The sequence below is a fragment of the Symsagittifera roscoffensis genome, chromosome 5 (genome assembly GCF_963678635.1).
Source record: "Symsagittifera roscoffensis chromosome 5, txSymRosc1.1, whole genome shotgun sequence".
NCBI lineage: Eukaryota > Metazoa > Xenacoelomorpha > Acoela > Convolutidae > Symsagittifera > Symsagittifera roscoffensis.
In genome coordinates this window covers 13,898,873-13,920,480 of record NC_087066.1, presented here as the reverse complement: position 1 = coordinate 13,920,480, position 21,608 = coordinate 13,898,873, and the positions used below count along the sequence as shown (strand labels likewise).

Genomic DNA, 21,608 nt, shown 5'->3' with positions numbered 1-21,608 from the left:
ATTGTTAATTTTTTCAGTAATTGAATGTGTTTTCATAATCCGTTTGCTTTTACATCTAGTCGAACGTCTTCATCAGTTGTGGTTGAATTGTTGACAAAGCTATCGCCTTGCAACGACTGAAGTTTCGGCTCGATTTCAACATCAAAGCAAACCTCGCTCATGAGGTTGGCAAAGGTATCTCTGATTTCGTTATGCATCATGTGGGTGTATCCACCCTTTGCACAGTGAAGGGCGTGGGTAAGGTCGAAAGATTGACCACATGTGAGTGGAATGTTGGTTGGCTCTTATCCATATTTGAGATAAATTAAGGCCACCCACAACGCGTTCTTCTCGTCTCTTCACGATTCCCGCGAGCAAGCTCGTCTTCAGTCGCTCTCTCTGCCTTACGCCGGCGCTTGGCTTACCGCAGTCCCCATTAAAGGTCTTGGCCTGCACCTGCTACCTGCTGAGTTCCAAGCTGCTGTCAGATACCGCCTTGGTCTTCCTGTGTTCGCGTCTGCTCGTAGGTGCCCCGCGTGTCCGTCTGGCATTCTGGACGTCCTCGGGGACCACGCTGTCGCTTGTAGGGGGAGTGGTGGCCGGATCTCCCGTCACGACAGACTACGGGACATTATTTTCAATGCTACCTCGGCTGCCTCTTTAGCCCCCATCAAGGAGCAACGGAACCTCATCCCTGGAGAACGGTCCAAACCCGGCGATATTTTTATCCCTACTTGGAGCGCTGGTCGCCCAGCTGCTTTCGACGTCACCGTGACATCCCCGCTGCAGTTATCTCTTCTCTCTCGTGCGGCGGAGACCCCCGGGGCGTCCCTGGAAGTTGCTGAGGACCGCAAATTTTCGAAACACGAGAAAAACTGTGAGGAACAAGGAATCAGTTTTTTCCCGTTAGCAGTCGAAACGCTCGGGGGTTGGTCCGCTTTAGCTATCAAAACCCTCAAGTCAGTTGCTATCCTCGCTGATGCCAGACGTTCTGGTTCACGTAACGCTCGTGTTGCCCCAATTCGCCTTCTCCAGAGCCTCTCAGTGTGCCTCATGAGAGGAAACGCCACTATGATTGTCAGCCGGGCCATCTAGTCTTGTGCAGTTTATTACGTTTTTTGCATTCCCAATTCTGGTGCTTCATTGTTCCTTTGCTGTTAGCGCATTCCCCCTCTCTTTTCAATCCTCAATGATTCATCCCACATTTGTTGTTTGTTTTGTATATGTCTGTCATAGGTTTTATCTTTATTATTGCTTATTTCTTTCATTAACAATTTTGTACCAGGTAAATGTTTGAAAAATAAGACAATTTGCATAGAAGCTGACTTCCAACTAATTTAAATCTACTGCAAATCCAGATAAATTCCATCCCGGAATTCGGATTTATTCAGGTAAATTTATATCTGCTAAGTGGCAGTGCATTTAACCAGTTTGAGGCTCTTTTGTCGGAGGCCAGCTCAAGTGCTTATTTTCCATTGTCACTCAAGTTGTTCAAAATTTTAGTTCTCTTTTGGTTTGTTCTTTCGCCTTTAAGTGTTTTAATTTTTGTATAGGTTTTTTCTTGCTCAGATATAGCTGTTAATGGGTCGCATGTGTCTAGGACTGACGATGTTTTATTTGACCATTCTAGAAAATTCTCATAGTCAGAAGGTAGCTTGATATTTAGACCACCCATTTTCAGTGGCAAAGAAGCGAAGTTTCTAAATTGATGTCTGATATAATCTTTACCAATTAAATTTGGAATGACATTTTTTGCAGTATCTTCTCGCATTACTGCATGTTCTCTGTGTTATTGGGGGTAGTTCTAGCTAAAAAACGATATTTTTGCTTGTACCCCTTTGGTGTAACAGGACTACACGTTTTGTCGTGATGTTTTCGCGATCTTGCCAAGTTTTTGCAGTGTTTTATTAGGTTCTAACTTAGTTTCTAAGAAAGTTCTACATTCAGTCTCGGATCCTATGACAGAACTAAGTACTCTGGCCCCTTTCTTCATTTCAATTTCGGTATTTTGAAATATTTTTAACGCTTTATTAAATTTTTCATCTTTTACAATGAGCTGTCATTTCGATGCCTTTACATGATATCCAAAATATTTTCCGTGTTTGAAAATGTTTTAAGAACTCTTCGCAGGCTTTTCAAATTTCCGACTGCGTTCCCATCGTCTGCATACCATTTCTGTTATTGTTGACTAGTTTTATTAAGGGTAAAGTGCTAGCCCGTACATTGCCATTGCTAATGGGTCTCCTTGTGTGGTTCCTTCTCTAGATAGGATAACTTTTGTATTTACGAAGAGTTTGGATGGATTAGAGTATGAGTTCTGTATAGAAGGGCATATATTTGCCTAGTTCCGAGTTAAATGCATTTTCCGCGTCTATCAGTAATATTGCATCGGAGTATGTTTTCTCGTATTGCTTCCTAAGCGTATGAATTGTATATTCCATGCCACATTTTTGGCCAAGGCATAGTTGGTAATTCCATCCGAGTACCATAAATTCGCTATTTAAGCGTTTTGTGATATTTCTACCTATTATTCTGCGGATGACTTCGCCTATGCCAATTGGGCTAATTCCTGGGTTTTTTTCAAAAGGAATCAGTCGACAGGCATTATATGGTTCAAGAAGCTCATGACTTATAGTATTTCTGTCGATATTTTCTGTGCGATTTTGGCTAGTGTCTTTGATATTTCAACTGACTGTAGACCAAAGTGCGTTAGAGTGCGTCTCCACTCATTTGCATTCAGACCTGAGGGTCCATGAGAACCATGTGTTGTCATGGCAGCCATGCTAATTTTCTGAGCGTTTATTTGGTCGAATGTGGATGAGTGGAAAGGGATTGTATCTTCGGAGCATGATGTTATATAGTTGCTGTTTACTGGCTCCGGGAAAGGGTGTTTCTCGATGAGGATTTGCTCAACAGTTTGACCTAGAGAAGTCCCTTGGAGGTATCAGTTAATTTAGCAATAGCACTCGATATTTTTCCGGTGCTCATTATTTTATTAAATTGCTGTGCTTCAGTTTCTACTTTCTTTTTCTTACTCTTTGCCAAGCGCATTTGCAGCGCTTTTCCCTCGTTAAAAATTTCGTCCAGTTCGCCCTTATGCCATTGCTTAAGCCTTCTTTCTATAGGTTTGGAGTTCGAACCATCACTCCGATTTGGTTTTGCATAGTCTTGTATAGGCCTTGCTGATTTTTTAAATTTTTTCTCAGAAAAAGTCATAGAATTTGTTCACGCTCAATTTTGATTTTCGCGGTTTGACTTGTGATTTCTGTTCAAGTTCAGTGCATTTCTATTGTTAAAAGGAAGGCAACCTCCTCTATCGAACAGCAAAATTATGAAGGTCACGAAAAACGTGATCGATTTCTAATTTCGAAAATGGAAATTAGTTATTAGATTTCTCAGCGAAATAAAAGTTTTACCTATTGATCCAGTTTTCTCAAATTGGGTTAATTTTAAAAACTGTCTATCATAAAATTCAAAGAGCTCAAATTCAAAAAGCTTCGAAATTCAAAACTTCAAAGTTTTTGAAAAAACAAATGTTTTTTTTTTAGTTTCCATGCGTTCTTTACTCTTCCAACTGTTAGTTGGCTATGTTTTGTTTTCAGTTGCTAATGAGTATATTTTTTGTTCCGGCCACTGAAATTGGGAGGAACTTTGTCTTCGGGTGTGTTTTAATGTTTGTTTGTCTCAAAAATAGGTAGCACAGACAATTGTCAGAGTGGGTCGAGTGATATTTAAGCACTCGATCCACACTCGTGGTTCGAATTATATTTAAAAACTTGCGTTGAGAAAAACCTGTGTGAAGTTTTTACTTTTAGTCAAGTTTCGTGCGAGTAAAGCGGGAAACTTGGTATTATAATAAGAAATGCTTTTAATCCAGCTGATAAAATTTAGTTTAACTCCAGTAAAGAAAGTTTTTGCAGCTTCAGTTAGCGCTTCCTTGGCAATAGAAAGTTTTTAAATAATTCAAAAATTTTGTACGTTTTAAATTTTTTGGGTGGTTTTTTATTTTGTGGACAACTGTAGTCGATTTACTATGGTTCTAAGTTTTTGAAATCTCTTTTCATCACAGCAAACAAAATACGGCACACATTTGAAAAAAAAGCAAATTTGAGTAATCGTGGTCAGAAGCCGGGCTACTCTTTGTGTAAAGTTGAGATAAAAAAAATCATTTTATTTGGAAACAATAGCTTCAGATGTGAAAAAAAACGAGATTAAGCGGCGAAATACCTTGTAACTTCATGATCAACCTGCGAATATCAAATACTACGAAATACTAAAATATATCACCAATTGGTACTGGTTTCTTGTTATGGCCCTCAAAAACGCTGTGGTCTCTAATAAAAAACATTTTGCGAGAGAATGTGTACAGTATGTTTCATTCTCACAGGTAGCAGTTAGAATCTATTTTAAAAAGAAATGAAACTTAGTTACTCTGGTGGGAACTAATTTTAAAAAGAAATGAAATTTAGTTACTCTAGTGGGAACGAATGCGGCTACCAATTTCAAGGCGCAGGTTGGAAACCGATGCTGGCTTTTGTTCTTAAGAAATAGACGGGCCAATCATATAAATTAGTTTCTTCACGGGACAAGTAAACTAGTACCCACCAATTAGCCAAAATTTTTAAAGATCTTTGTGAGCCCATTTTTTCTTGTTAGTAACATTAATCATACATTGGCAAAATAACACAATGATAGCCAGTTAATGTGCCAATAGCACAGAATGTCCCGACCATAGTCTTAACAAGAATACTTTTTTTTCCAATTGGTGTCGTTTTTTTCTGTGCGGTGTAAAAAGATCTGAACGAAAAAATAAATTTTAGTCATATTCGACAGTCATAGTCGAAGAAGACGATTGGTAAACCCTTGTAGAAAAAAAAACTAGAAAAAATTGTTAATTTTTTTTAATTTCACAAATTTTTTGCAGAATTTTTTTTGTTTTGATTCTCAAAATGGCGCTAAAACCCAACAACTATTTTGCTTAAGTGAAACTAAGTTTTCATGGCTTGAATAGGGTTGTAAGACTGCACGCTGACCTTATTAGCTAGAAGTTGGACCAAAAATTTTAAACCGTTTTTTCTCGACTCTGAGAAAATGTTTTTGAAATTTACTGACGTCATTCGAATCACGACTGAAACGGTTTTTATATGATATATTACTTGACTTATTCCAATGAATATTTGTGATACCTGATTTTGCATGGAAAACAAAAAGAAAAACACTGAAACACTTGAATAGAATGTTCCTCCGCGTTTTTCAAATGTTCGGAACAATAACATCAGATTTAAAAAAAATTAATAAGGTTCAAGAAGGCCCTGTTTCGTGTCCCTGTTTATTTTGATTGTCGTTCATAGAAAAGAGTTACGTAGGATATCGTAGTTCATGGTTTCTTAATGGTGATCCGTATATTTTTTTACAAGTGTTTTATTATTATGAATTTATTTTTCTAACTTAAGTCGCAAATAAATGTGCTCATCTGGTGGCACTTTTGGTATAATTCAATTTAATCATGTTTAGGACTGATTAAGCACCAGCATGTGTTGCTGTTTTATTTTTGGCTAGTGTTAGGTCCTGTTTTAAAAAAAAAGCAGATAAATGAAAATGTATAGATTTTGTTGTTTTTGTTGCTTTTTTTGCAACGCTTTGGAAAATTTCGGTACTTTTCGCAGAAATTTTTTTCTCAATAACTACTACTATTTTTCAAAATTTTCAAAAAAGGTACCAATTGAAAAATCGGCTGCCTTTCTTTGTTCCTACATATTTCGCTAGTCTCTTTTCATTTTACGCCACATTCTACGGCCTTCGAAAGTTTCAGTAGGAGGATTCTTGATCTATTTTTTCAAACATCAAGTGCACAAATCTGAGACGATGGTTAATTTAGTAGAAAAAAAGTTATAGCATCAAACAAGCCCATTTTTTGACATTTTGTTAATTTTTAAAATTTTTCTCAAAAACTACTGTTAAATCGGAGACTAAGAGTTTAACCGAAAGAAAAACAATCAGTTATGCGATTATTGCCGGTGTAAGCGGCTATGCCCTGCGTTTTGAAAAAAATATGGTCCTAGAAAATTTCCCATTTTTGATTTTTTGCCTGTTCTTTCTTGTTCTAAAACCAACCTGCTGATTCTAAGGTTGATAAATCACTCAAACTAACATGATGCCTAGATTTTTATTGCGCAATTTATTTTATCCTATTTTTTGTAGAACATCTGATATGGTGGAAAATTCGGAAAATTCCATTTGAAACTTAGTTTCTTTTGGAAATTTTATCACTTTTCTTGAACACTACTAGCTAAGTCTGATAATAAGAGTTCAATCCAAAAATCAGGGCGTGGATGTCTTCCCGCCATGAAAGCATTTTTCCGGGGTTTAGTAGAGACCTGTATCCGTAGTAGAGAGCATTTCCGTATCAGTGCAAAATTTGATGAAAATATTAAAAAATGTGTATACTCATTAGCTGGGCCACTAGTTTACTTCCAAGCAAGCGTGGCGCAGATGAGAGGTTGTGAAACTGCTAATTAACAGGCCGGAGATTTAAATCCGGAACATTGAAATAGTTTTTTTTTGGTCGAATTGTTGCTGCATAGCATTGCAGTTTGATAGAAACTGTAGCTGCTTTTTTACCGGTTAGTGTTAGTAAGATTACAAGCGGCCGTGGAGCAGATGTGAGAACGTGATACTCCTAGTCTCACTAAATTGTTTTTTTATTTTCCTTTTAAGAATAAGGCAAACTCCACTTTGTTTTTTTTCTGTTAAGAGCTTTTTTGCATTTTCCTCGCTTGTGTGGCTTTGCCTCTGTGTATTTCAGGATAAGTTATAATATGTTCGGGGTCAATTTACTTTTTCGCGGTTTGATTTTTGATTTCTTTTTTAGTTGAGTTAATTCCTTTTGTTAAGAATAAGGCAAACTCCACTATCGAACTGCAAAAGTGTAAAGGCAGCAAAAAACGTGTTCGATTTCTTGTTTCGAAAGTGAAATTTAATATTAAGATTTCCCAGCGAAATAAAAAAAAGTTAATTATTGATCTAGTTTTATCAAATTGAGTTAATTTTATCAAAAAAGTGTTAATCATAAATTGTTCTAGAAATTCAAAGAGCTTTAAGGCCATCTTTATATATATTCGAAATTTTTTTTGCGTTTATTTCCAACTTTCAGTTGGCTGTGTTTAAAAACATGAAAATGTTTTAGCTCGATACTGATGGAAATGGTTCTGTCACTAGTACTGAAGTCAGAGAACTTTTCAAGTCATTAGGAGAGGATATTCCGGCCTATAAGTGTCGGGAGTACATCCAGGCATTAGACAAAAATAAAAATGGCACAATTGAAATGGAAGAGTTTTTGACGGTAAGCCAAAAATTAACTATTGTATTCATAGTTTTAAGAAGAGAAATATTTTCATGCATAGTTTGTTTAAGTTATTTGCCAAACATCAAATGGAAACTGGCAAAGACAAGACAAGAAAATTGAGTCAAGCATTAGAGAAAAAATCACAATTAGTCCAAAACCAGGGCAAAGATGGAGCAGTGCACAGTTATGCTGAGCCCGAGAAGCGAGCGTTCGCAGAGTGGATCAATCAGAGCTTCAAAGACGACCCAATTTTATCACAGCCCAAATATTTACCAATTGATGCATCATCTGAACAGCTGTTTCAACGGGTTCACGACGGAATTATTCTAATGTGAGTTTTTACGCTTGGCGATTTGCAAGTTATTTCAAATCGAAAGATAGATGTTGTTTTTATTTTAAAGACTTGTCAGGGGCGGATCTAGGATTTTCTCAAGGGTGGCGGATTTTCTAAAACTTGTCGACCTTTTTTGTGTCGACCTTTTTTTAGTCGTCCTTCATTTTGACCTAAAAGTTGCGTGTTTTTGGAGCGCTGCTCCACTTTAAAGTTTTACATAGTGGCGCCCAAGGCGTCTTAAGAAAAATTTTAGGGTTGTTCGGCCTACTATGGATGTCATAAAATAATATCAATTGGTGACCCTTTGGTTGGTGAGGGGGTCGAATCCCTGAGAGAAAGGCGCCCCCCCCCTAAATCCGTCCCTAGGGCTTTTCTACTTTGAATCATTTGATAGCTTGATTTACGATAGTGTATTATTACGAACCTTTTTTTACTAGCCTAACTCGCAAATTAAAGTTTTAACTTATTTGGAAGTTTCACTGTAGCGTTGGAAATTGCATAGCATCCATCTGTTGTTTGATTAATGGGCGGCTAGTGTTAGGTTCGAATTAAGCGTCCGTGGCTTAGTGGTTAGTTTCTGAGACTCATAATCTCTAGGTCACAGGTTGGAACCCGAGATGTAGTCGAGTTTCTACTAGTTCGAGGTTTTTTCTAATTTTTCTTATTGCGCTTTATAGAGCTTCTTTTTGTCATATGTTTGCTAGTGTTTGGTAAGCGAAGCTTTGCCTCTGTGTATAAATTCAAATTCAGCATCTTAGTCTGCACATTTGGCGGAGAGGTAACATACATGAGTAGCACGACAAATGTTCAGGGTTTGAATCTGAGCAGGATGCTTTGCTAAGTCAAAATTTTTGGCTTGAAAAATTAAAAATCGACTCATCGTTTATCTGCTCATTTTCCGTCGGAGCAGCTGCCACAGCATGGTTTTTTCATGATCCGAACAATTTTCACCAACTTGTTTTTTCTTTTTGGATTGCATGTCGGCTTAGGTGCCTCATGCCGGATTTTTCTTGCACAATAAGCAATTTTTGTTTTAATTTACTAGATCTGATTGTTTCTGTCATTTCCTGTATCGTGTCTACTCTTGAAGTACTTTGAACGTTTTTTAAACGTATGAAGCCCCGGGCAGTTTTTTACAGGCACTTTTTAATGCCTGATCACATTCAGTTGAATAATGAAATCATATAGCCAAAGTTTGAAGTAAACCTGATTAGACGTTATTCAAATAATAAATGAAAGCGCCTCGAAATTAAAATTTATACCCTTGCGATGGGAAAGGGTATTCCAATCGAGTATAGATTTTTTCCGTTAATAACTTTGTTCACAGAATGGCCAAAATCAGAAATGGTATGTTTAGATTCAGTTCATAATAAATTCAAATTTCTTTGGCGCTCTTGGTCTGGAAGTTACAAATACCACCGGTTTTGTTTTCAAACGGCGAATATTCCATTTGAAAAATTTTGTCTGCTTAAGTTTTGTCGGCTTATCTGCCACATCGTAGAATTGTTTTTTTTTTGTTGTACGCAAGTTATATTGTAGTTGTTTGTTTTTAGTGTAGTTGATTTTTTCTGCTGTTTGTAATATTTTTTCAATCGCTTCTAAAAAACTATTCTGCCCAAATGGTTTAGGTTAATAATTTATCGGGTAAGTGTCCTATTTTTGAGTTGTTTCAAAACGTAATTTCTATGCGCTCTTCTAGATTGCACAAGTCTTGAAATAACTTAACAGAAATTATAGTTTTTCATGACAACAATTTCTGTTTGTTTTTTTTCCTTTCCTTTTTTTCCGTTGATAGGTTTCGACTGATATTAAATCGGCTTATTGTGTCATATTGCGTCTTCTGACGAGTGAAAAAAACTATGTCCGTGTGTGTTTTGAGGGGCTTTTTTATTAGAATTTTTCGGCTTTTTTTTATTTTCTTTTTCCGGCGTAATAGGTTTCGACCTATATTATATCGGCTTAGTGGCCTCAAGTTCACATGACGAGCAAAAAAATTTAATGAATGTGTGTGTTGTGAGGGCGCGAAGGGGACTTAATAACTTTTCACAAGTCTTAAGTCTTGTTGATTTTTTTCGTCCTCGAAGGTTTCTGCCTAGGTATTTTTGGCTTTGTTACTGCTTCTTTTGTTTTTTTGTTCCGATGTTAATTTCACATTTTATTGTATGGCATTTTTTTTTCAAAACTAGCCTTATTCATCTTGATAAATCTAGTTTTTTCAACGTTTTTGATTTTTTTCCGACTTAGCAGCTTTCTTTTTTTTTGTTGCGCAAAGGGTGCGAAGCTCAGCTTCGCCTCTGTGTATAACTTGCTCACGAGATAGTTCACATCAAGTAAATTTGAAGTTGTAATTGAAAATGCAAAACAGATTCATTCAACACTAATTATTAGAAAAAAAATCAAAAAGTAAAAAGAAAAATTGTTTTCTGAAATTTTAATTAATTTCTTTCAGAACAACAATCTGATGTTTTTTTTTAGTTTTCTGGTTTCTATAATCAAGTTATTCGCTTGCTAGAGCACGCGTGCTTGAGATTGGATTACAGCGTGATATAATGTCAACGGAGGCGGAGCAATAAGCAGAATGGTCCAAGTGCAGAATGGGTCCAAGAGCAGCAAAACAGAAAAATATTGACCTATATTGGTTTATACGGGCTAATTGATAAAACAATTATTAGAATCGTCAAAAAATACCAAGAAAGCCTATAAATTATGCATGAATGGACTAAGTTTTTTATTATTTAAAAAAAATTCTTGATTAAAATACTCAAATTATGCATAAAATGTTCGTTGGTATTTTTGGCTTAAGTTGCTCTGATCTTGGACCCATTCTGCTTATTGACTGGCCACGAATGTCAACTACGCCCTATAATACGTCGGGAAGCGTTATCCAATCGGAATTTAGTTTTGTCATGGTAACTTGTTTTACAAAATTCCTGTTTGATGTATTAAACAGGTATTATGAAAACGTTTTTTTTTTTCCAGATGAGATCTGGTTTTTTTTTTTTTTTTTTTTTTTTTTTTGAGAGGCTTTTTCGAAAAATTCGCTTTCCCAAAAAACTACCCGTCAGATTCTCATAAAAGTGGTACCAATAGATTCAGTAGCGTTTCACCTACCTGCTTGCATGAAATTTAGGGCAATTTTTACCCTACCCCGCCCCCTACGGTCTTAGAAAAGCTTCACAACTCGGTACTTTTTTCACTTTTTGCCCATTTTTTCGGAAATTTTCGATTTCCTCAAAAACTACCCGTCCAGATTTGGGATTAAGGGTTTAATCGATAGACCAGGTTGTAGGAAACCCCCATGCACAAGCGGCTGGTCCCTAATTTGCTTAGGGGAAGAGCTATAGACTTAGGAAAAGTCACTTTTTTGATTTTTTTGCCTATTTTTTCGGAAATTATCGATTTCCTCAAAAACTACCCATCCAGATTTGGAATTAAGGGTTTAATCGATAGACCAGGTTGTAGGAAATTCCCCCGCACAAGCGGCTGGTCCTTAACTTGCCTAGGGGAAGAGCTATAGACTTAGGAAAAGTCACTTTTTTGACTTTTTTGGCCTTTTTTCAAATCTTTCCGATTTCCTCAAAAACTACCCGTCCAGATTTCGGATTAAGGGTTTAATCGATAGACCAGGTTGTAGGAACCCCCCCCCCTACACAAACGGCTCGTCCCTAATTTGTCTAGGGGAAGAGCTATACACTTAGGAATAGTCAATTTTTCGGTTTTTAGGCCATTTTTTCAAACTTTTTCGATTTCTTCAAAAACTACCCATCCAGATTTGGGATTAAGGGTTTAATCGATAGACCAGGTTGTAGGAAACTCCCCTGCCCAAGCGGTTGGTCCTTAATTTGTCTCGGGGAAGAGCTGTACACTTAGGAAAAGTTTTTTTAAAATCTTTTTGGCATTGGAACAAAGATTCAATATACTTATTGTGTGTATTTTTTAGACAATGGAATCCGCTATGCTTACGTTTTCTCGCTTTTGCTTGGTGCTATTGGCTTTGTGTTGAGTTTTTTTTGTATGGTTCGAAGAAGTCCAACGAGAAGTTGCACGAGTTACGCTAGTTCTCTTTCATGAGGTCGGTTTGTTCCAGAACGTTTACTCTTTTTTGCAACAATAGATTTGTAAAGACATATTCAGTTTGTTGTTTTTCTCTACATCAGGTACATTCCTCACCGAATCATGAGTGATCTCAATCTTCGAAGGAAGATTTCAATGTTTCCATGATTTTTAAAATATTTACGTTATGTTAATCAATGATGGTCATTAATAGATTTGTAAAGACATGTTCAGTTTGTTGTTTTTCTCTACATCAGGTACGTTCCTCGCCGAATCCTGAGTGATTTCAATCTTCGAAGGAAGATTTCAATGTTTCCATGATTTTTAAATTATTTACGTTATGTTAATCATTGATGGTCATGAATAGATTTGTAAAGACAATTTTAAAATGATCAATATTAAAATAATCAAACAGGTCTCTCCAGCTTTCAGCTGGGCCCCTAGTCTCTTTAATCAGTTGTCCAGCTGAAATTCCGCTGCGTATTCGTAGGTTCCAAAATGAAAAATCTGTCCCACAGGTCCCAAAACAAAATAGCAGTCGTATAAGTCCCAAATCTTTTCAGTTGGTCAAAAGACAAAATTAGCCGAGTCTCGGTTTAAGGTCGCCGGTGGGCGCGCTTCGCGGCTTAACCGGCTCTAAATCTCGTATAGAGTCCTACCCTTTGGTGGCTAGCTCGCAACACGTTCGGGCGGCTACGGCGGTCACTTTTCTACAGCTTGAGTTTATGCTGGTTGAACAGTAAACAATCAATCCATAAACTTGTTGGCTAAAATTTCAACCAATCAGAAATCTAGAAGATAAAATTTGGGACTTATGCGACAGATTTTTTATTTTGGGTGCTATGAATATTGGGATCTATGGGAATTCACCGAAATTTCAAATTGAATTATTGGCTTCTATTTTTATCTTATACATATAAATGTTATATCTAGAATTCTAACGAATATTGTAGAATTCGATTTTTTGCTTATGGTTATGACATACATTTAAACATGAGAAATTTTTTTTGTTTTTGTAGTTCCTTGTTCAATAGTAACTTAGTTCGAAATACTTTTTGCTAGTTCCTGAGCGATATGCTCTATTTTCATCTTATACTTTTTGTATGTGTCACAAGTGGCGCGAAGCTCAGCTTCGCTTGTGTGTCAAGGAATATGGGGCCGATTTTGGGTCTTAATTGGCATTAGCTAATTTGATATTATTATTATAATGAATTTACAGTACAATAACCGAGGTGGTGGTTAGCCCCGAAACAAAAGGGCACTCGTAGTTAAGTTGATTTCGCGACACATCGAACAAAGGCATAGTACACGCCAGGTACCAGAAGAGAGGGGTTTCTGAAATAGTCCCAATAAACGACTGTTTACTGATGTTTGGTAGATCAAAGACATAATTTCGCCGACTGGCAGTGTTACACCGACTGGGCAGTAAAGAGTGGTATAGAGTATTTACATTAGATAGGTAAGCAGTGCAGTTTAAGTGAAATTTGTGAAGTTTGAATTGATTGTTCAGAAAAGTGATCAACAAGAATGCGCCAGACACGATAGACGAGCGAGTGATGCACAAGAGTCCGAAGAACGAGTGGCAGATGAGGGAGAATCACGAACTGGCTCTCAACTCTGCCTCCTCCATAGGATGCTGCATCGTCAACATGGGAGCTGCAGACATGGTAGCCGGAACCCCACATCTCGTGCTGGGAATACTCTGGCAAATCATCAAGGTAGCCCACGGCAGCTTCTAATGTATTATTGCTTGTGAACTGCCAAAAAAAAGTTTTTAATCCAAAACGAGTTTTTCTATAGAGAATTTTATTGAATTGGCTGCAATTTGTTTTTAATTGGCTGCAATCTTAAAAAGAAAAATTGCTGTTACTTCAAATGAATCAAACCCCATCAGAAGATTGAAAATGTCAAAAGATCGACAAAGATTCAGAGAAGCTTCTAAGTGTAATTCATTCAATTGACTAAATTTGTCAGCTTAAAGATTACTTCACAATATATTTCAATTGTCTTTGGTTGTGAGTTTTTGTTCCTTTTCTGTTTCTCAGATTGGTCTGACAAGTAAGATAAACCTGAACGAGTGTCCTGGTCTGGCTTGTCTGCTGGAAGACGGGGAGACCATGCATGATCTGCAGTCTCTGTCCCCGGAAGAACTGCTGCTCAGATGGGTCAACTTTCACTTGAGTAATGCAGGAGTGTTCAAACGCATCAGGAACTTCAGCGATGATATTAAAGTTTGTCCACTTCTTTCAAGTTGCTCGTGAAACATTTTAATTTAAATTAAATTGGCTTTGTTGCCTCATATTTGACGGGCGAAAAAGTTTTAAAATGTTGCTTAGCTCTAAGTTTTTCATGCAGACGTTTTTTGGTCGGCTGAAACCTTTTTTAGTGGATCTATTTCTTATGGATAATTTTCCCAACTTTTTTTTACTCATTCGGCTTTTGTTTCATTTTCCGTCGTTGATGTGTTATATCGAAAACAGCGCGTAGCTTCGCTTCGCCTCTGTCATTTAAAAGAGTTGATGAGCAGGAAACCATATAATGTTAAAACATCGGATTTTGCTCGATAAGCATGTAGTCAACAATCGACATGTTCGACTGAATAGTTTTTTTGTTTCAATTTTGGTTAAAAAAATGATGATCAATTTTCAATACTGCAGTTATACTCTCAAAGTAATAACTCTGAATTTTCGACAGATGTTGGCAAATCTTGGATCAAGAATTAATTTTTTCCGCATTTGCATTAGAAGCCTCGTTGAAAACTCGACCAAATAGTTCAACAATAATTAATGTACTGATTGTTTTCAGGATTCAGAAGCGTACATCTGGCTGCTTCATCAAATAGCACCTCCAGACCTGGCGGCACAGATGGTAAACTCACAGGCGGTATTCACTGTAAGTTCACATTCTGTCATTTATTTTCAAGTTTAATTACAATTTTACTTATTTTCAAGTAATGTTCAGATTTGAAGCTCGCTCTATTTTGTCTGAAAAATTTTTGCTCTTTCATAAATTTCTCTATGGACATTTATATCAAATTTCACGCACTCAAAAGTTCGTAGCAGCCAGCAACTGCGAGGCATCCTTTGTATTTCAGTAAGAAGTTGATAGATTTTCATCAATATGACACATAAACCAAAAGCATTGTCGGGTCTTTGGGAATTGATTTTCTTCATTTTAGGGCAATAAAAAAGCAGTGGCGCATTCGCCCACTGAAATTGTGGACGTGAGTATTAATGGGGAAAGGGCCATTCGATCTACCTTTTTTGAAGTTATTTGACTCTAGTTATTGGCTCTTTCTTATTGGCTCGAGTCAACATCCCCCCCCCCCTCCCAAAGATGAGACCAAGTTAGGATCCACCACCCCAGCGTTCAATTTGAATTAAGTTTTCTAAGCGCTGCGTGTAAAATTGTCTACTCTGATTTGGCTTTAAATTTGAACTCAAATCAAAACCAAGTCAACATCCTCCTCCTCCCTAAATGGCTTGGGTTGGGGGGGGGGGGGGGTCTGGGTTCGAAGAATGTTAACTTGGTCCTTCTTATTGTATATTGGAACCTGATCTAAACTATATTTTATGATTGGATAAATTAAATGTTTTACCAATGTAAAGTATTTAATATTAACCAATCATGATCCATCTAACTAACAACCCACTTATTTGTAAGTGCTGAAGTTACTTGTAATTTCAGCACCAGAGAGATTTGAATTTAACTTAGAAATTAGTTGGACTCTCCCGAGCACTTCAGCAGCCGCAATAAACCAGTATACCCTAGATCTATTGAGCCTAGCAGAGACTAGTTAAACAACCTGAGACTAGATAGTATAAGAGTAAGATTAGGATCGGTATTAGACTAAGAAGTTGCACGAATCTATCCGGCCGAAAATAAGATAGCGTGACGAGCAGACGGTGTACCCTATCCGAAATTACTCTATGAGTTACATACCAGTCCTAACTCATCTGGTGCGACCATAAGTCTCGAACAAGACCTTATTAGATTAGAATTAACCAAAATTAGATTAGAAATTAGACAAAAACATTTACAAAATGTTATACGACAATAATTTAATTGAAATGTCTCTCCGACTCAATAGATCCGAGCCAATATTCCGAACCATAATAGAACTACCCGGAATTGGAAGAAGACATCGAACCAAAGACGACATACGACAAAGTAGAAACTTGCCGTATAGTTACATGATAGTTCGGCAAAAGCCAGAACAAACTTTTATATTTCGAATACTACTTGCAATGAATTTAGATTTCCATTTGCAAACATAAAACCTTGAAGTAAATCTTCAAAATCATTTCAGGCGCTAAACAAAATTGATATTATACAATAACGATTGATAAAAAGATCTAAGATCGTTTTCCTAAAATTCTGCAGTATTATACAAAACATGTTTGAAAAATATTTATTGGAAAATAAAAATAAAAATTAGTAGCATGACAATAAATGGTTAGTAATCATAAATCATCCTGTTGTTCCAGCTTCATCACCTAAAACATAACAGCAATCATCAACTCACTAATATCATAAAATACTAAATCTTTCCTTTACACAAATTTAAAACCTCATTAAAACTTAAAGTCACTTAATTTTAAAACCAGATCATCAAGGCTTATCCTTGGATCTTAAATCATTTTCTACTTCATTACATTTTAAATTTGATCATCAAGGCTTATCCTTGGATCAAACAGAACAACTTTGTTCTCCCCCACCCACTTAATTAGTGTCTAACGACCTCAAACGTCGATTCACTACCCAACCCTTTCTAAAGACCCAAGACTAATAGAAATTTTTAAACAAAACTAATCATTCAAATTAGGATAAACAGTGAAGAACTTCGGTTATTCATCCTTCACTTGATCCCCCCTCTTACCAGACCCAGGATAAATCTTAGACTTAGTAAGTTTAAAATAGTATCTAACGAACTACTCGCGTTCTAATTATACCTGAACCTTGTGGATCGATTTACTATTCTCCAACCCTTGAACACAATCACTACCCCTAAGTAAGATTAAGTAAGTTAACACCTTAGCTTATACTAGTCACGAGAAAGTAAAAATCATTCTTCGGAATCGATATACTTTTCTCTCCAACCCTAAACAAATAGACCCAGGTTAAGCTAACCAAAAAATCGTAAGAACTAACAGTTTAGGAAAATAGAAATCATTTAACAACCTTTTGCACCCGTCATCCTAAACCTTATGTCATTTAAAAACCTAGGGAATAAACAAACAATCGTTTTACACAATTGTGAAATAGATAACAAAAAATACGACCTTGTAATCACACCTCATACACAAACAGTTGGATACATTCGAACAAAACGACAAACACTAAAGAGAAAAATAATCACTAAACAAAGACAAATAACACGAAAAAGATTTTCAAAAAATCGAAACGCATTTTCAGAATCAGAAACCAACAGTTTAGACGAACTCTACAAACTAAAAGAATCAATAGATAAAAATTACCCACAACACGATCAATTATATTTTTCTGACTCAGAAACAACTTCAAATTCATCACAAAGAGGAAAAAGAAGAATAAAAAAGCAGTATAAACACAAACCAGTACATCTATACAACTGGAATCAACCAATTCGACACATTAATAATTACATATTAACAGTCATCGAACGAAAAAATGAGTTCAACGCACACCCCAGGTGACGAAACTCCAGATGATGATGAAATCTTTCCTTTTATAGTAGATGCAGATACTGATAGAGGACAACACATATTTTGTCAAAATTTACTCGTAAATTTATTTGAACCCGGAATCAGTCCATGTAAAACAGAGTTCCCCGATGTAAAAATCAAAAGACAAATCATAGATCACTATCTAAAAGATATATGCAACATAACACAACAATATGGAATCTACTCTATAGAATTCACTTCCCCAAACCATAATAATAGAACATACACTATTCAAACAGACGACCTTGATTTAGAATTTTCAAAAGTTTTTTCAGAATATATAAAAAGCATACAATACCATAACTCACAAAGAGCAAACTCCATTTTCACCAATGAAGTTTTCGCACTAATATATAGTTATATTTCGATATTAGAAAATGAACTCCCATTAACAAATGTCTCACCGACAGAAACATCTAAACATTTAAGAGTACGACATGAAATCACACTACTCTCTAGTTATTTAAACATCATTAAAGAAAATTTCACGAAAGACGACGTTTCACAACATACCAAACACGATTTACAAAAAATTTTAGCATGGTTCATAATAGATTATTTTACACACAATATTGATTTAATTGCACAAGCAAGAAAAAATTTTAGACCCCAAAACTCGAACGATGATACAGCTATCACAGAACAATCAGATTATGTTTGGGACCCCGAATGGTCTCATCCCGTATTTATAAACTTTCCACAATCAATCTCAAGTCAAGCAATAGGTACAATATCTTACATAAGAGATTATGTAAGAGTAATACCATTAACAATTGATGCAACACCATTAAACTATAATACATTTTTACCCGATACACAAAATAATAGTTTAAACTCTACAGTCATACACAATGAAAACCTCAATGGAACTAGGAATCTTACTCAACAAGATATACAGACACCATCACACTTCATAAATGAAGAAATTGTACACACAACAACTACACAACAAAGTATTTCACCAATACGCCCAAATTTAACAACACCAAGAAATACAAATCCTTCACAAACACAGGTAACCTTACAATCAACCGTTAAACCTTCGGTTGCCCCTAAATATTCACATATGGATTACCAAACATACAAACCCATGACAATACCATCAAAAACACGCAAAACATTCACTAGAAACAACTTTGCAGACCATAATTATAATTATACACATCCATCAAAAACAAATTATAAACCACAAAGAAATTTTAATCAATATACAAAACCTCGAAACTGGGATAACCCAACGGCCCAATATAATTCCACAAATTTTCAACCAAATCCTCCACAGGATCGCAGTGAAAATTACCCATTTTTTCAACAAAATAAAAATAAAAAACAAACATCTTATCAAATGGATTATTTATCCTCAGATGAAGATTTCTTACAACCAGATATATTTGCACCAAATACTCAAGAATATCGTAGACAAGGAATACAGAAAACACGTACAAACCATAGAAATTTTTCTCCACAATCAATAGATGCACAATATCAACAACCAATTCAACAACCAAATCCAATTAATATACAATCTTTTCAACCAATTCAACAACAAAATCCAATGACTACACACTCGTATCAACCATCACAAATGCAAAATGAAATACCACTCCCGTATTATCTTCAACAACATGAAATAACAAGAAACCAACTTTCAAATTTTTCTCAAATGCCAAATGCAGCTGAATCATTACAAATGACAATGAATCCATACCTTATGGGTGGATCATCAATAACATCAAATAAACCCTTAATGGTTTTCACAGGAACAGACCCTGAATACTCTGTAGAAGATTACTTAAATGCAGTAACAGCAAATTTAATTTTAAATATTGGACCTGAACCAATTAACACGCCACTACATCAAAACTGGATACATCGACGCACAGCGTTGATACAAACAACCTTAGATGGCGCAGCCCAAAAATGGTTTTCAGTACTACCTCAAGAAATAAAATCAAACTGGAAAAGATTTACACAAGAATTTTCAAAAATGTTTGACTCCGAAAGAAACAAACAACAACAAAGAGTTTTATGTAATGAAATTCGCAGATTACCAAACGAAACCATCAAGCAAATAGCAGTAAGAATCGAAACACTAGTTCGAAAAGCATATTCACTAAATACACATGACTATAAAAACACTAAGATGACAGAAATCTTAATGATGACCTTAACACCACAATTAAGGAAAATAGCAATAAAAAAGAGAGCATCACATCCTTCTTCAATTCGAGAACCCGATTTAGATTTTAGAAAACTAGTAGACAAACTAGAACAAGCAGAAATCACAATGAAATTAGAAGAAACGGAAAATCTGAAATTACAATACGTTAACAAAATTGAAACGACTCCCACTAATATTAATAATATACAAGAATCAGAAACAGATCTCGTTGAAAAAATCACTGAAATACTCAATATTTACGAAAAGAACCCGAACTTTAAAGGCAAACCATCTTTCAAAAAATGGTGTAATTATTGCCGACGATACGGACATAGTATTTCCGAATGTAGACAAAAACAACAAGATAGTCAAAATAAACCTCAAAAATACAAAGAACCAAATAAATCATTTTATCAATACATGAAAAAAGATCAAAACCTACCAAACAAAAATGTATACAGCAACAACAGTTCAGGAAAACCACTCCCAAACAATACAAGCTATACAAGAAATCAATCTCCATATAACTCAAGTTATAGAGGAAGATCACCAGAACGAAGAAACACGTATAATTCATCACAAAATCACTACAATAGACCGAATAGTCGAAATAACTACTCCAGATCAAATTCAAATACACAACGATTTGTTTCTAGATCTAATTCTCAATCAAGAAATAACTATTATCCAAACAACCAATCACGAAATTCATCATACAATAGGAATAGAAACTACTCCTATAATCGAAACAGAAGTTATTCAAACAACCGAAACCAGAATTACCCGAACAACCGATCAAGGAATAACTCATATAATAGATCGAACTATAACAGACCAAACAATAATTACCAAAACAGATCGCGAAATAATTCACAAAACCGACACCCAAGTTATAATAATCGCTATCGAAATTATTCCCAATCACCACACCGAAATAATAATCACTACAATAACTCTAATAATCGTCACAGAAGCAGTACACCTAAACATCAAAGACAAATCAATCAAGTACAAGCTAACCCAGAAACAACATCAGACCCTCCAGGTATTGATGACACAGTAACTGATACGTTACAACTCAATCAAATAAACTGTACATCATCAGATTCAGAAAGTGATACTGAAAACACTCTTGATATCAATATGATAAAAGTCGAAAATGACTATGAATCTGTCATATATGAACAACCCTTTCCATCACATATATATGAAAATCAATCACAAATTCTTCAAAATCATTACACTACACCCATAAATTCCACACCAACGACGCAAGAAACAAATGAGATAAACACTACAAATCAAACCAATAAAAATACCAAAACAAAATGCTTGAATACAAACCACATTTATCAAAATATACAAAAAGAACAACCCAAAGAAAAAATTTGGACAATACCATTTCTCTTAGAAAGCCCAAGAAATAAAGAATTTCAACCACCAGACCTTGAAATAGATTTTTTAATTGATTCAGGAGCAGAATCAAACATAATAAACATTCCCACATGGAATGAAATAAAAATCTTACACCCAAAGCTAACACCTCTTGAAACCTCCAGCAAACTAGCGACAGCACAAGGATCAACATTGATAAACTACGGAAAAATCCAATTATTTCTCCTCCCTACCAGAACAATGGAACAAAGTAAAATTTTAAATAAGCCATTTAAACAAATATTCCATATCACCGATATTAAATATAATATCATTGGAATACCATTTATTTCAAAGCATATACCAACAATTAACATACTAAATAGTAAAATATTAATCAAAGATAAATATACAAAAACAAAAGAAACATCCTTAACATTTTTTCAAAGATTGAATAAACAACCACCATTCTTTTCAAAATTTTATCCGATATTTAACCAACAAAGAAAACACCTGAAACCACTATCAGGAAACATCTATAATTTTTCAATCAAACAAGTTCACCAATATGATAAAGCACAAAACAAACAAAAATTTTATATGTCAGATTTTGAATTCAAACCGATTCATAAATTTTTCAAAATCACAATCTCTTCA

The 21,608-nt window shown here is 35.5% G+C and overlaps 1 protein-coding gene across 3 annotated transcripts in view; it reads left to right on the top strand.

The window, feature by feature from the left end:
* Positions 1-21,608, top strand: part of LOC134845502 (plastin-3-like) — a 410,042-nt gene that overhangs the window by 367,818 nt on the left and 20,616 nt on the right. For 2 of the 3 annotated variants that reach the window (XM_063862409.1, XM_063862410.1), the window contains exons 3-8: positions 7,166-7,321; positions 7,393-7,655; positions 13,222-13,429; positions 13,757-13,942; positions 14,517-14,603; positions 14,890-14,934. In XM_063862409.1, coding sequence (XP_063718479.1) covers positions 7,166-7,321; positions 7,393-7,655; positions 13,222-13,429; positions 13,757-13,942; positions 14,517-14,603; positions 14,890-14,934 — 945 coding nt within the window. The remainder of the gene's footprint in view (positions 1-7,165; positions 7,322-7,392; positions 7,656-13,221; positions 13,430-13,756; positions 13,943-14,516; positions 14,604-14,889; positions 14,935-21,608) is intronic. The other variant, XM_063862411.1, reaches the window with a different exon arrangement.